The following is a 12841-nucleotide window of genomic DNA, read 5'->3' as shown; positions in this document are numbered from 1 at the left end:
ACAAAGAGTAGCAAGTGCTCTTATGGTGCAAAGGCATGTGTGTGTCTGTGTCAAAACAGAAGGAAGAAGGCTGAGGGCTGGGAGTGCAATGCAGTTAGTAGAGCCCTTGCCTAGTTTGTACAAGGCCATGGGTTCAATCCCCAATAGCACACAGACTGGGTGTGGTGGCACATGCCTATAATCTTAGCACTTGGGAGGTATGGAAAGGACATGTTGATTCCTAGGTCAGCCTGAAGCACATGAGAACTTGCTTTAACAACAAAACCCTAGGGCTGGGGGTCAGAATGGCTTGGTGTGTAACCTGAGTTTGACAGACTAAGAGATGTTCCAACTCCCACCAGACACTACGGTGTGCAAGTGGAAGTGTACGTGGTGTCGAGCTGGGCAGTGGTGGCGCACGCCTTTAATCTCAGCACTCGGAGGCAGAGGCAGGAGGATCTTTGTGAGTTTGAGGCCAGCCTGGTCTACAAGAGCTAGTTCCAGGACAGGCTCCAAAGCTACAGTGAAACCCTGTCTCGAAAAACTATAGATAGATAGATAGATAGATAGATAGATAGATAGATAGATAGATAGATAGATAGATAGATAGATAGATAGAGAGAGAGAGATAGATAGATAGATAGATGATAGATAGACAGACAGACAGAGAAATGAAGTGCATGTGTCATCCCTGTCAACTCAGGCAAGCTCTGTGGAAATGTAAAAACAGCAGAGCTATAAACTGGCTCAGTTGGGATTCCCCACAAATGTGGAGATCCGAGCTCAGATCTCCATAACTAAGGGCCCAAGCACAATGGCAGATCCTGAAATCCTAGTGATGGGAGCTGAGGACCAGACACATGGCTGGGTTTCAATGCCAGTTACATGGCCAATGAGAAACTCTATCTCAAACAGCAGTTATGACCTAGTGGCCTTTGGGCAACTCAACAGGACCTTGAGTTATTTGGGAAGAGGAACCCCAAAAGAGAAAAATGCTTCCATCATATCACGTGTTGGTGAGTCCTGGCAAATGGCTGGTGTGGTGGTCCTGTGGTGTAAGAAAGCAGGCTGCCCAGGCTATGGTACTGCACACCATTAACACTAGTGCCCTAGAGGCAGAAGCAACTCAGTCTACATAGTGAGTCTCAGGACAGCCAGAGCTTTGGAGAAAAGAAAAAAACAAAGACCTGCAAACTGACTGAGCCGTGGGGAGCGGCATAAGCAGCTGTCAGCAACGCTCCCACACGGCCTCGGCTTCGGGTCCTACCTTGAGTTCTTGCCCTGACTACAACTGCAAGCTAAAGTAACCTTTTCCTCCCCAAGTTGCTAAGACATGTTTAAAGGCATGAAAGCACCTCAGAAACAACACCCGGCTTGTCACCGACTTTCACACATATAGGTACACATGATCTTACACACACACACTACTTCACCCCTGGAAGTGAACGGCTGTTACTTACTCACGGGCATTTGGGCGGCATTATTCCTGTGCAGGTGCTTGTCTTTTCTTGCGGATAGCATTATTATTTCTATAGTTCCAAGTGGCACCTGTGGCATGTCACTAGCTCTTAGAATAAGGCCAACCCCAACTTCTGAAGCCATTATCATCACTATTATTGCAATCTTTTAATAGTTTATAGCTGTGGAGGTGGTGGCTATTAGGGGTGAGAAACGGAAGAAGTCTGAACCTGAAGCAGATAGGGCAGGTGTCTGCTCTTCAATCGTTAGATTTTGAATAAGTATATTTACAGAAAGCTAAAAATACAAACTCTACACTGTTCGGTCGGATTCCTCCAATAGTGACGTTTTATGAATTCGAACACAGCAGTAACTAGAAAACCGTGGTGTCACACACACCGCACTCAGACATGGAATCCTGCCACCATACAATCGTGCTGAAGACTGTACCTGCACCACAGGATGTCTAGAGGTTTTCTTTAATGGCCACACACATCCTCCATCACCCCAGCACCCTGGTTTCCTAACTCCTGTCCAACACCAATCCATCAGTATAATTCTGTCATTTAAGGATGCTCTATAAATGCATTTATATAATATGTAACCTTTTGAGACTTTTTTTAAAATTTATTTATTATGTATATAGTGTTCTGGACACTAGATCTCATTATAGATGGTTATGAGCCATCATGTGGTTGCTGGGAATTGAACTCAGGACCTCGGGAACAGCAGTCAGTTCTCTTAACCTCTGAGCCATCTCTCCAGCCTGAAACTTTTTTTTTTTTGAGACAGGTTTCTTTGTGTAATAGTCCTGGCTGTCCTGAAACTTGCTTTGTAAACCAGGCTGGCCTTGAACTCACAGAGATCCACTTGCCTCTGCCTCCCAAGTGCTGGGATTAATGGTGTGCGCCACCACTGCCGGTGAGAATTACTTTTTAAGATTTGGTTTTTAAAATTATTTATTTAAGTGTATGGACGTTTTCCTGCATATATGTCTGTGCACCACTTGCATGCCCGGTGTCCTGTGAGGCCAGAAGAGATATCAGATCCCCTGGATCTGGAGGTACAGATGGCTGTGAGCTGCCATGTGGCTGTGAGAATCCAACCATGGTACTCTGGGAGATCAGTCAACATTCTTAACTGACAAGCTATCTTTCTAGCTCCTAAAGATGTGTTATAAGATCCAGGAGATCTAATGCCCTCTTTTTGACCTATGCAGGCACCAAGCAGGCACACAACACAAACACATACATATACAAAACACTCACATATAAAATAGTTAAAGATTTGTCTTAGTTTATGTGTATGAATGTTTTGCCCAAAGATATATGTGTATAGGTGTGCACGTGTGTGCACGCAAACAGTTTATGAGTGCACCATGTGTGTGCAGTGTCCAGAGAGGCTGTAAGAAGGTATGAGACACCCAGGAACTGGAGCTCAGTGTGGGTGCTGGGACTCACACCTGGGTCCTCTGCAAGTGCTCCTAACCACTAAACCATCTCTAGAGCCATGGGACTAGCAGTAGTAGTAGTAGTAGTAGTAGTAGCAGTAGCAGTAGCAGTAGCAGTAGCAGTAGCAGTAGTAGTAGAAGTCATTCAAGCCAGTCCTCCAGAGATTACTCAAGTTGTGTTTCAGTTGTCTTTACTGTCTTGGTAGGACCCCTCAATGTGGCCGTACCGCCACCTGTTTATATATGTTATACACATACATCACTGAAGAAGACTGGCTAGTCTTCCCAGATTTTTGCTATTATAAAAATGCACTTGCTGTGAACATTTAGGAAGAGTTTCCGTGTAATTACAGATTTTCATTTTCCTGGCTTAAATAGCCTGGAGGGAAATTTGTTGTATAATACAGTAAATGTACACGCATATTTAAAGAGAACTGGCAAACTACTGCTGACACTGGCTGTTCCGCTCACACCCCCACCAAGACGGAGATTCAGAACCTTTAGATCCTTAAGAATTTGCTGCTGTTGCCGTCATTCTCGCTGTTTTACATGATAAGCTCACAAGGGACTACAAGGTGCTCATATAACCGCCGGCCTTCTCATCCCAAAAGCCATGCTGACTCCACCTGTCGTCTGCAGGACTCACATGCATTTCAAACTCGTCAGAGGAGAATCAAGTGTGTGTTTACTGTTCGAACACACGTCCACCCCACACACAAGCTCTCCTCAGTTCCTACAGGATGGCCGAGAGTAGACAGCACTAATGCAGGCCTACACCCTTGTGCCCAGGGTCGCTTCCCTGGCACACTCCAGCCAAAGTTATTCTCTTCAGCTCCAAATGCGGCAGATTGTCAAGGTCACCCCAGATCCCACTTGTGATCCTGCCCTCCGAGGAAGCAGTGATGGTAACAACATGCACAGGCAAACAAGACTGTGGAGTCTATGACCTCAGCGTCTGCCAGGTCTGCCTACATTGGGACCCTCAGGTAGCAAGGAACTGGGGAAGCCACTAAAGGTTAAGAGTCATTCCTGGCCAACAGCAGCAGTGGGGGATAGGGGGAGAATCTCAGAATAAAAGCATTCAGACCACAGAAACAAAAAATGGAGTTGTATAGCTACAAGGAAGCTGGGTCCCTCCCTGGGTGAGCTGAGGACCCGAGTTTCATTTCTTGTGATCCTAAGTGAATGCAGCTGAGCACTGCCTGAACCCCTGACACGTATCAACTATGGGAATAAAACACATATCACATTTACTCCTGTGCGGTCCGTGTACTGTATGCATGTCTGGTGCCATGGAGGCCAGAAGAGGGACTAGAGTCACAGATGGTTGTGAGGGGCCGTGTGGATGCTAGGTGCTGAGAATTGAACCTGGGTCCTGTCCAACAGTGGCCAGTGCTCTTATTGCTCTCGATAGTCACTTAAGTTGCTAACTTGTTTTGTTTTTGAGACAGGGTTTTGCTCTTAAGGCTAAGCCAAAATTCACAAGTTTATATAGTCCAGGTCAGTATCAAATTCTTGGCGATTCTCCTGCTTTAGTCTCTCAAGTGACAGACACAACTGTGAGGTACCACACCCAGGTTTAAGTTGCTAACCTTGTGGAAATACTTTTATACAGTAGCAGAAAACTAATTTGCCCTATCAATCAAGTCACCCTACTAAACAGTCCAGTAGTTTCTTGACTGAGGTGCTCACTGAGACCGAGCCCTGGACTACCTATCTCACCTCGTGTCTGGCCCACTCTCCAGGCCCACTAGTTGCTCCGTCCCTTGGTCCTCTGTGAGAGCAGGAAGCACTCAACCACCGTCACAACTCTCCAGCCTCCCTCACTTCTTAGACGTTTTCACTGTATGTGTGTCACTGCTTTGCCTGCATGTATGTATGTATGTCACATGTGCCTGTGCCCAGAGGTCAGGAGAAGGCATCCGATCCCCTAGAACTGGAGTTATGGATGGTTGGGAGCCACCACGTGGGTGCTGGCAAACTCAGGCCCTCTGCAAGAGCAACAAGTGCTTTTAACTGTTGAGGTCTCCAGCCCCTGGTTAGTTCCTTTTTCTGAGACAGGGTCTCACAATGTAGCCCTGGCTGCCTTGGAACTCACTCTGTAGACCAGGCTGGCCTTGAACTCAGAGATCCTTGTTCCTCTGCTGGAATTAACAGTGTGCGCCATCCTCCCCACAGCTGATTTCTGACAAGAGCCTCAGGTGCTCTAACATCACAGACCACTACTTCAGTAGAGTCTACTAGAGAGTTTTGTCTTTCTTTTAAGCTATTTGGCTTTAAGATACTTCTCCAATTGTTATCTATTTCTTGTGCCAGGAGACTCTTGTAAAAAAAAAAACTGTCTCAAGGTATGAAAATAAAAATAAGTTATATATGTTAAAGACCCCAACTGCTTCTACTGTTTTACAGATAAGCCGGGGCCTCTAAGAAGCCTTGGCTATGTGGATGCGGACAGCGGACTATTGTCACCGTGTATGTTAATGACACAGCGACTCAGTCACACTTATGGCTCACGAGTTCTAAGTTTGCTAGTTTCTGCCCGGTGTATAGTCAACATAATTTATTATGTTACTTCTCTAACGTGTCCATCCACCATGAAAACCAACAAGAAGTATATTCAAATTCTTAACTCCAGGAGAAGGCTCAGGTTTCGTCATAAATGCTATGCTTCCATCCCAGTGTCGGGACACAAACCAAGAGTCCTAAAAGACAGAGGCCCTGGCCCATCCTGCTCTGAGCTGGGTCTCCACACTTTACCTTCTTAATGCTCCTCATGGTCCTGAGGCCCCAGCCTCTCCGCTCCGTTCTGATGACCTCTGCTTCGGGGTACAGTCTCTTGGTGAAGCACTGGTTCTGACAGCGAACCCCGGCAGGGCACACCTGCGGGTGACACTCATACTGCGACATCCTGTTCAGACACTCCGACTCCAAGCCACAAGGGTTTTCATCCGCAGGCTTGCAGTTACAGCGGGGAATCTCTGACAGGTCGGCTACCTGGACTGGGACCTTTCCTACTACTTTGTTAGCCTAGAGACAGAAGCGCAAGGAAAGGAAAGGAAAGAGCAGGTGAGCAAGCTGTGGGAGACTGGCACTCCTGCATCAAAGTTCTTTATCTTAACGTCTTCTGAATAAACGAGAAGGAATAACCACATCTATTTACTAGACCAAAGTGTTAAATGTGATGTTAATTCTCACTTGTTTATTTCACTTGCCACAGGCTGACAGAAATTTAATACCTGAAATTAAGAGAAAATAAGCCATCTACGAAGTCTCTGGAATAGAGAGGCTAAAGATCTATCTCCTCATTTGGTTGCAAGATAATCTGCTAGGAACAGAATGGAATTTCATATAAGTCATGGTTCTTGGGTGTAGAAAAGAATGCCAAAGACCCACGTCCTAGTACCACGGGCAGGGCCTACTCCTTAGCACCACAGATAGGGCTCCCACCCTCAGCACCGCGGGCAGGGCTCCCATCCTCAGCACCGCGGGCAGGGCTCCCACCCTCAGTACCCCCAGCATTGCGGGCAGGGCTCCCACCCTCAGCACCCTGGGCAGGGCTCCCACTGCTGCAGCCACAGGAACTACCAGTCCCCAAAGAGACACTGACTGTCAGAGAACATTTCTGCAGGTCGGGGAGGGACTGCTCACCTTGATGTGTTTGTAGGGAGGGGGTTTCCTTGAGGTCTTCTCCATCTCCAGAGCTTCCTTACTTTCTCGCTGTGCTTTCAGCTCCAGGAAACGCTTTGCAGCTTCTTCCAGTGCTGACAAGAGGCGAGCAGGCCGTTACCCAAATGCAAACACACCGTAGGGCAGGACGTTAAATCCTACCACCTTAGAGATGATCTGTATCTTGCCTGGTGGTTACTTTTTAAAATTACATCCTGAAAATCACCAGTCACCACCATTATAGACTTAATAATAAATTAGGATACTATACTGTGTCCATTCCTCAGAGCAAAGGTCCTACCTACATCAATGACAAAGGTCTCTTAGTGACTCTACTTGAGAACACTATCCTAGATGTTCTATCTAAAATAACGTCTATCCTTCCTCAGAAAGGCAGACTTCTGTCATGTTGCAGAGGCCCCAGGCTCTCCCTGGGAAGACTTTTCCACTCCTGCCTCACCTGGTTAAAGACACTTCAAACACAGCAGTGTTCCGTGCTTTATGCGTCTCAAACCCAGGCCTGATGCCATGGGAAGTTTATGGATGTAAAATTGTGATGCCTGGAGAATATTCTCAAGGGGCAGAAACTTCAAGTGCAAAGAAGGGGATTCAAGAACCATGCACTGGAGTGCTAGTTATGAGTCACCGAAAGCATGGGGCACGGTCAACTTACCTTTCTTGAAGGTCTTATTAATGCTAGTCTGTCCCTCAGCAAAGCTTTTGTCTCCTTCCACATAAGGGAACACTCTGCCTTGGTGAACCCAGTAGTAGTCATGAGAACCAAAGAAGAACACGGGAAAGTCCCCCAGGTCATGCCTAAGGCCCTGGATGTTCAAGGGCACAGACCTGGGGCTGCAGATCTCTGCAGGCCACCATCTGAAAACAGAAGTGAGAAAGGGAAAAAAATCACTCTTCTTAACAGATTGGAAGGAAAGAAAGAGGTTTATATTTTCAAGATTTATTCAGACTCAGATTGTAAAACCACACAATACTTGTTTTTTGTTTTTGTTTTTGTTTTTTTTCGAGACAGGGTTTCTCTGTGTAACAACAGCCCTGACTGTCTTGGAACTCACTCTGTAAACCAGACTGGCTTCAAACTCACAGAGATCCCTCTGCCTCCCAAGTGCTGGGATTAAAAGCAGAGGCCGCCACCACCACCTGCAGACCCTATCTCAAAGAACTCCCCAAAAACCACCACACACAACTCTATTGATGGGGGCTGGAGAGATGGCTCAGAGGTTAAGAACACTGACTGTTCTTCCAGAGGTCCTGAGAGTTCAATTCTCAGCAACCACATGGTGGCTCACAGCCATCTATACTGAGATCTGGTGCTCTCTTCTGGCCTGTAGGCAGACATGGAAACTAACACTGTATACATAATAAATAAATAAATAAACAAATAAATAAATATTTAAAAAAAAACTATTAATGGTTAATAAAGTAGTGAACACAGGCTAAGCAAAGTAGGTCCAAGCTGCCTTATTTGGTTTCTTTCCTTAAAAGATTAACATATAAAATATTTATCACAAACGTATCAATTATAATGTCTACTAAGAAAAGGACGATGGGCCCATTTTCCAGCTCTGGAACATGGATGTTAATTAATATGGTCCCAGTCCATTTTAACTGTAGAGACTTTACTTTCCCACACTTGACTTAATATCTTCCCAGGTAGAGAAAATCATCTCTCAAGGGATGAAGGATGGTTTCTGAGAGCAGACCACTGCCGGGGAAAGAATAAGCATGACATACAAACCAGCACTTCCTGACGCGTCAGGTGGGGAAACCTCTTGATCTGATGCGCCAGGTCTTGCGTCAGTTAGCATGTCAGAATCAATTTGTCTTAATAAGCACAGAGTAGGTAGAAAAAATACCCTCCCTTATGATGTTGTCCTGGAGACTAGTGACATTAGATGTGTGTTTCCCCAGATATTAAGAACACAGTATAGGGCAGGGTAGGGTGAGCCATGCATGTGATCTCAGTACTCTAAAAGCACGAGTTACAGGCTAACCTATGGAGAGAATGTACCCATACAACCAAACTGGAAAAAAAAGACCTACATTATATCCAGATCTATCCTTAAACACACACACACACACACACACACACACACACACACACACACACACACCACCAAGCCTGACGACCTTGGTCTGACCCCCGGGGCCCAGAGGACGGAAGGAGACTGACTCCTGAAGCTGTCCTCTGACCTTCACCTGCGCACTGTGGCACATGCACACACACTTGCATTTGTAAACATGTAATGATGTTCTCTAAGATTTACTTTTTATATGAATTGAAGGCGCGATCTACCACTGTCTAGCGTATGTTTTTATTTTTATGTGTGTACATACATGTGAGGCCAGAAGAGAATGTCTGAACCCCTAGAGTTGGGGTTACAGGAGGTTGTGAGCCACCTGACGTGGGTGCTAGGAACTGAACTCAGATTTTCTAAAGAGCGGCAAGTGCTCTTAACTATCTCTGCAGCCCCTGTTCTCATCCCTTTAAGAACTAACGCTTGGGTTGGCGAGGTAGCTCAGCAGGTATATGGGTGCTGCTGCCAACGCTGACCTCCTGGGTGTATCTGGGGACACATATGTTAGAAGGAGAGACCTGGTTCCTGAGAGCTGTTTTTGAACTTTATAATTGTACTGTGATACATACATGCCCCATTTAATAAATAAGTAAGTACAAATGACTCTTACTGGAATAATCTCCCTCTTTAGAGGACATGCTTTGTTTTTGTTTTTTTTTTTTTGTTGTTTGTTTGTTTTTCGAGACAGGGTTTCTCTGTGGTTTTGGAGCCTGTCCTGGAACTAGCTCTTGTAGACCAGGCTGGTCTAGAACTCACAGAGATCCGCCTGCCTCTGCCTCCCGAGTGCTGGGATTAAAGGCGTGCACCACCACCGCCAGGCTTGTTTTGTTTTTTTAAAGCACTCTCTTTCCACAAAGCTTACGGCAATTTGAACACATGGGCCTGGTTTAGAATTCAACTAACCTAGCTGTGCCCTGGTGGCGTACACTTTCCTTTAATCCCAGCATTAGGGAGGCAGAAGCAGGCAGATCTCTGTAAGAAAGATGCCAGCCAGGTCAAATCAGGGCTGTTAAAGAGATAAACCCTGTCTTGAGAAACATTTAAAGAGACAGAGAATCAAATGGCTCTGTCTCGACAAGGCTATAAACTCTTGCTCTCAGTAGAAATTAGAAGACTGGGGAGATGGCTCAGTGATTAAGAGCACTGACTGCTCTTCCAGAGGCCTGCGTCAATTTCTGGTACTCAGTGGCAGCTCATGCTGTCTGAGACTCAGTCTCAGGGCATCTGATACCCTCTTCTGGCTTCCACAGGCAAGCACACACATGATATATAGACATATAGGCCAATAAGACATCCATACACATAATTCAATACACAAATGTTTAGAAAAAGAAGTTAAAAATAAATATTAAACTAAAATACAAAGAAAACATAATCTCTACTCTCCATGTAAATTCTTTCATTTCAAAATTTAGTAGTACATAATTCATTAGTATAAAATAATTCTCAGAACCTAAAAACAAAGTAAAAAACCCCACTCTTAAAGAAAAAGGCAAACAAACAAAAACAAAAATCCAAGCGCAATGTAACCATTCCAATCCCCTAAGAACAAATACCTAAGTCCAATTTTCCTTCAGCCCCTTTTGTTCAGGGAACCGCGCCTGTCTCTGCCTGTGCGTCACCCGCACTGCATGCAGATTACAAACCCGCTCGGAACAGTATTACTTCCTACTGGTAAGGTTTTCCTTAGAAAACTTGCCTGTAGTTTCCCAATTTGACCCAAACAATCTGCTTGTAGTGCAGCTTCTTTCCGGCTTTGCAGTCGTTGCAGTTCCAGCAGCCTTGCGGCATGTCTATGCTCAGGCATTCTGGGTGGAAGGCAGCAGGGCACGACTCGCAGCAGAGAAGCTTCCCGCCTGGAAACAAACAGAGTCTTAGAACTGAAAAAGAAGGAAAGGAGGAAGGGATCTTTTAAGTACATGCGATTTTTTTCAAATGGGGAAGACAAAGGGGTTGATTGAGTCATATCCAGACTGATGCATTACAATAAGAAACAAATGAAACAGCCCGTTTCTAGGACTCCAGCGGCTAGAAATATGGAGCCTTAAGTAGGACCAAAAAAACTGCTGCACCCTTTAGAATATGAGCAACTGGGGAATCAGGCTTAAGCTAGCTAAAACGTCATAAAAGACACAGAAACTCTTTAACCCAAGTAGATTTGAAAGCAAGTTTTCAAACAAATAGCTTTCTTTCGTTCTTCCAAGCAAAGAAGAAAAGCAATAATCACGTTTGTATCTTAATCCACTGCCACAATGAACTAAATCCCTTTATAATAAAATCAGTCTTAGCCAGTAAGGGCTAGAGCTAAGGGCCAAGCAGTGTTTAAATGAAAAAAAAAATCAGTCAAGAATGAAAATAATAAGTTGATCAATCAGTACTTTTCTTCTTCTTAGAACACGAAGGTGGAACCCAGATCCCCAAACTGATGATTACACCTGCTCAGTGAAAACAGTCACGCAGGGGCTCGCAACGGCTCCATCACCAAGGGTTCCCTGCCTCCTAGTTATGACCCATATTTTCAAAATCACACCAACCAAAAACAAACTTGCATTTCAACTTTAACGATTTTCTGCCACCTTTATTTGGAGATAGCCTCATTATGTAGCTCACACTCCCCCCTGGTGGTCCTGCTGCCTGTCCCCCAGTGCTGGGACTGCAGGCATGCACCATCATGCCCAGCTCTCCTATTTGTATTGACCAAAGAAATCATAGCTGCTGGAGACTATGATCCAAAAGCAAAGCAAGTATTACAGTATTGTTATGTTGAACGGTTAAAGTCATAACCAAATAAATCTCATGTAACTCTATATTGTATAAATAAGTAATTTTCTTAATTTTCCAAAAATATTTGAAAATGTTCTTTTATATCTAGATTTATGACTTAAGTGTGAGAACCACTGTTTCATAGCACAAAACTAAGTAATTCTCGGTGCAGAATGAAGTAGAATGTGCAGACATATCATTTCAGGTTCCTACTAAGCCCTCTCTTTCTAGACTAAAATGTTCCCTGGTTGACACATAAACAGGTGTGACAAACAGAATAATACTTTTAATGCAAACAAATAAAAATGGGATGATTAGGTATTTCTAGTACGAACATCAAGGGACCGGAAGGGTTGAACACTGAAGACAAAGAGCAACACTTTTGCAGCTTACAAGGTAGAGAGACGCGAAGTCTCACAGGCAGGGACTCAGAGCCCTCTCTATAACTTGATCAGATTACACGATCCAGCCTCTTACAGAGCTCCAGAAATCTTGTCTTCCTGGACTTTCAACCTCTAACTGTGGCATGAAAACAGAAGGAGAACTACGCACTCGGCCAGTGACAGCCCAAGAACCGTATTTCCTCCGCCATCTTTACTGCGGTCATTGCACTGTTCCCCTTTGACTGCAGGCACAATTTTCCATCCTGGGCATTAGTCGCTTGAATGGTTTAAGTCCATCAGAAAGGAACAATCAGGAGGGAGTGCTGTCTTATAGACAGCCTTAAAGGACACGTGATTATTAGCACCACTGTGGAAGTCGAGCTGAAAATGCTCACTGTCAATGTAAATGGTCCTAAATTTTCAGTCTTAATTCAGAGGAAATACAGAGCCAGAGCCAGTGAAAACTATCATGATAGAGATGTTCAAAATATATAAGAATAAAGAAAAAATATGAATGGTCTTGCTTTGTGCTATGCAAAACAAACAAACCAACCAAAACAACAATGACAACAAAACCAAGAACAACAACAAAAAACTGCTTTTGAGATCCAAGAGAGGAAATATATCAATCACTCAAGAGAAGTAGAGGGCTCAAAATCATTTAAATTGATGTCAATACTGAATGCTGGAAACCAAACAACAACTGAGTTCATCTCATTTTGTAAGTGCGGACAAAGTAACTCTACTTTATTGAGGAGGAAGGCAGCCCCTGCTCACCTCCTGGGAAGAAGCATAAGCATCACTAGAAGGCGATGTAGTCTGACCTCAGCAGAAAGAAAACAGCCCAGCCACAGGCCAATCCTCTCTCCAATACTCCCAGGGGGCTCTCATCACCTCGCCCAGACATCTTTCAGTTATCAGTTGCCACTTGGGCCAACAAAGGAGCAAGGAGACATCAAATAGGCAACACAAATAGTAAACACTAATAAAAACCTATGCTTAGCCTGATACATGGTTTATTAGGCATGAATGATGAATTTTTCTTT

General features: G+C 44.6%; 1 protein-coding gene across 4 annotated transcripts in view; it reads right to left on the bottom strand.

Moving 5' to 3' along the window:
- The window catches only part of Nsd3 (nuclear receptor binding SET domain protein 3), a 107802-nt gene that overhangs the window by 11789 nt on the left and 83172 nt on the right, over positions 1-12841 (bottom strand). For all 4 annotated transcript variants that reach the window (XM_075986409.1, XM_075986408.1, XM_075986410.1 and 1 more), the window contains 4 exons: positions 10349-10505; positions 7227-7429; positions 6536-6648; positions 5645-5914 (listed from right to left, as the gene is read on the bottom strand). In XM_075986409.1, coding sequence (XP_075842524.1) covers positions 5645-5914; positions 6536-6648; positions 7227-7429; positions 10349-10505 — 743 coding nt within the window. The remainder of the gene's footprint in view (positions 1-5644; positions 5915-6535; positions 6649-7226; positions 7430-10348; positions 10506-12841) is intronic.

Source organism: Microtus pennsylvanicus, chromosome 9 (genome assembly GCF_037038515.1).
Source record: "Microtus pennsylvanicus isolate mMicPen1 chromosome 9, mMicPen1.hap1, whole genome shotgun sequence".
Lineage (NCBI taxonomy): Eukaryota > Metazoa > Chordata > Mammalia > Rodentia > Cricetidae > Microtus > Microtus pennsylvanicus.
This window is presented reverse-complemented; position numbering and strand designations above follow the sequence as displayed.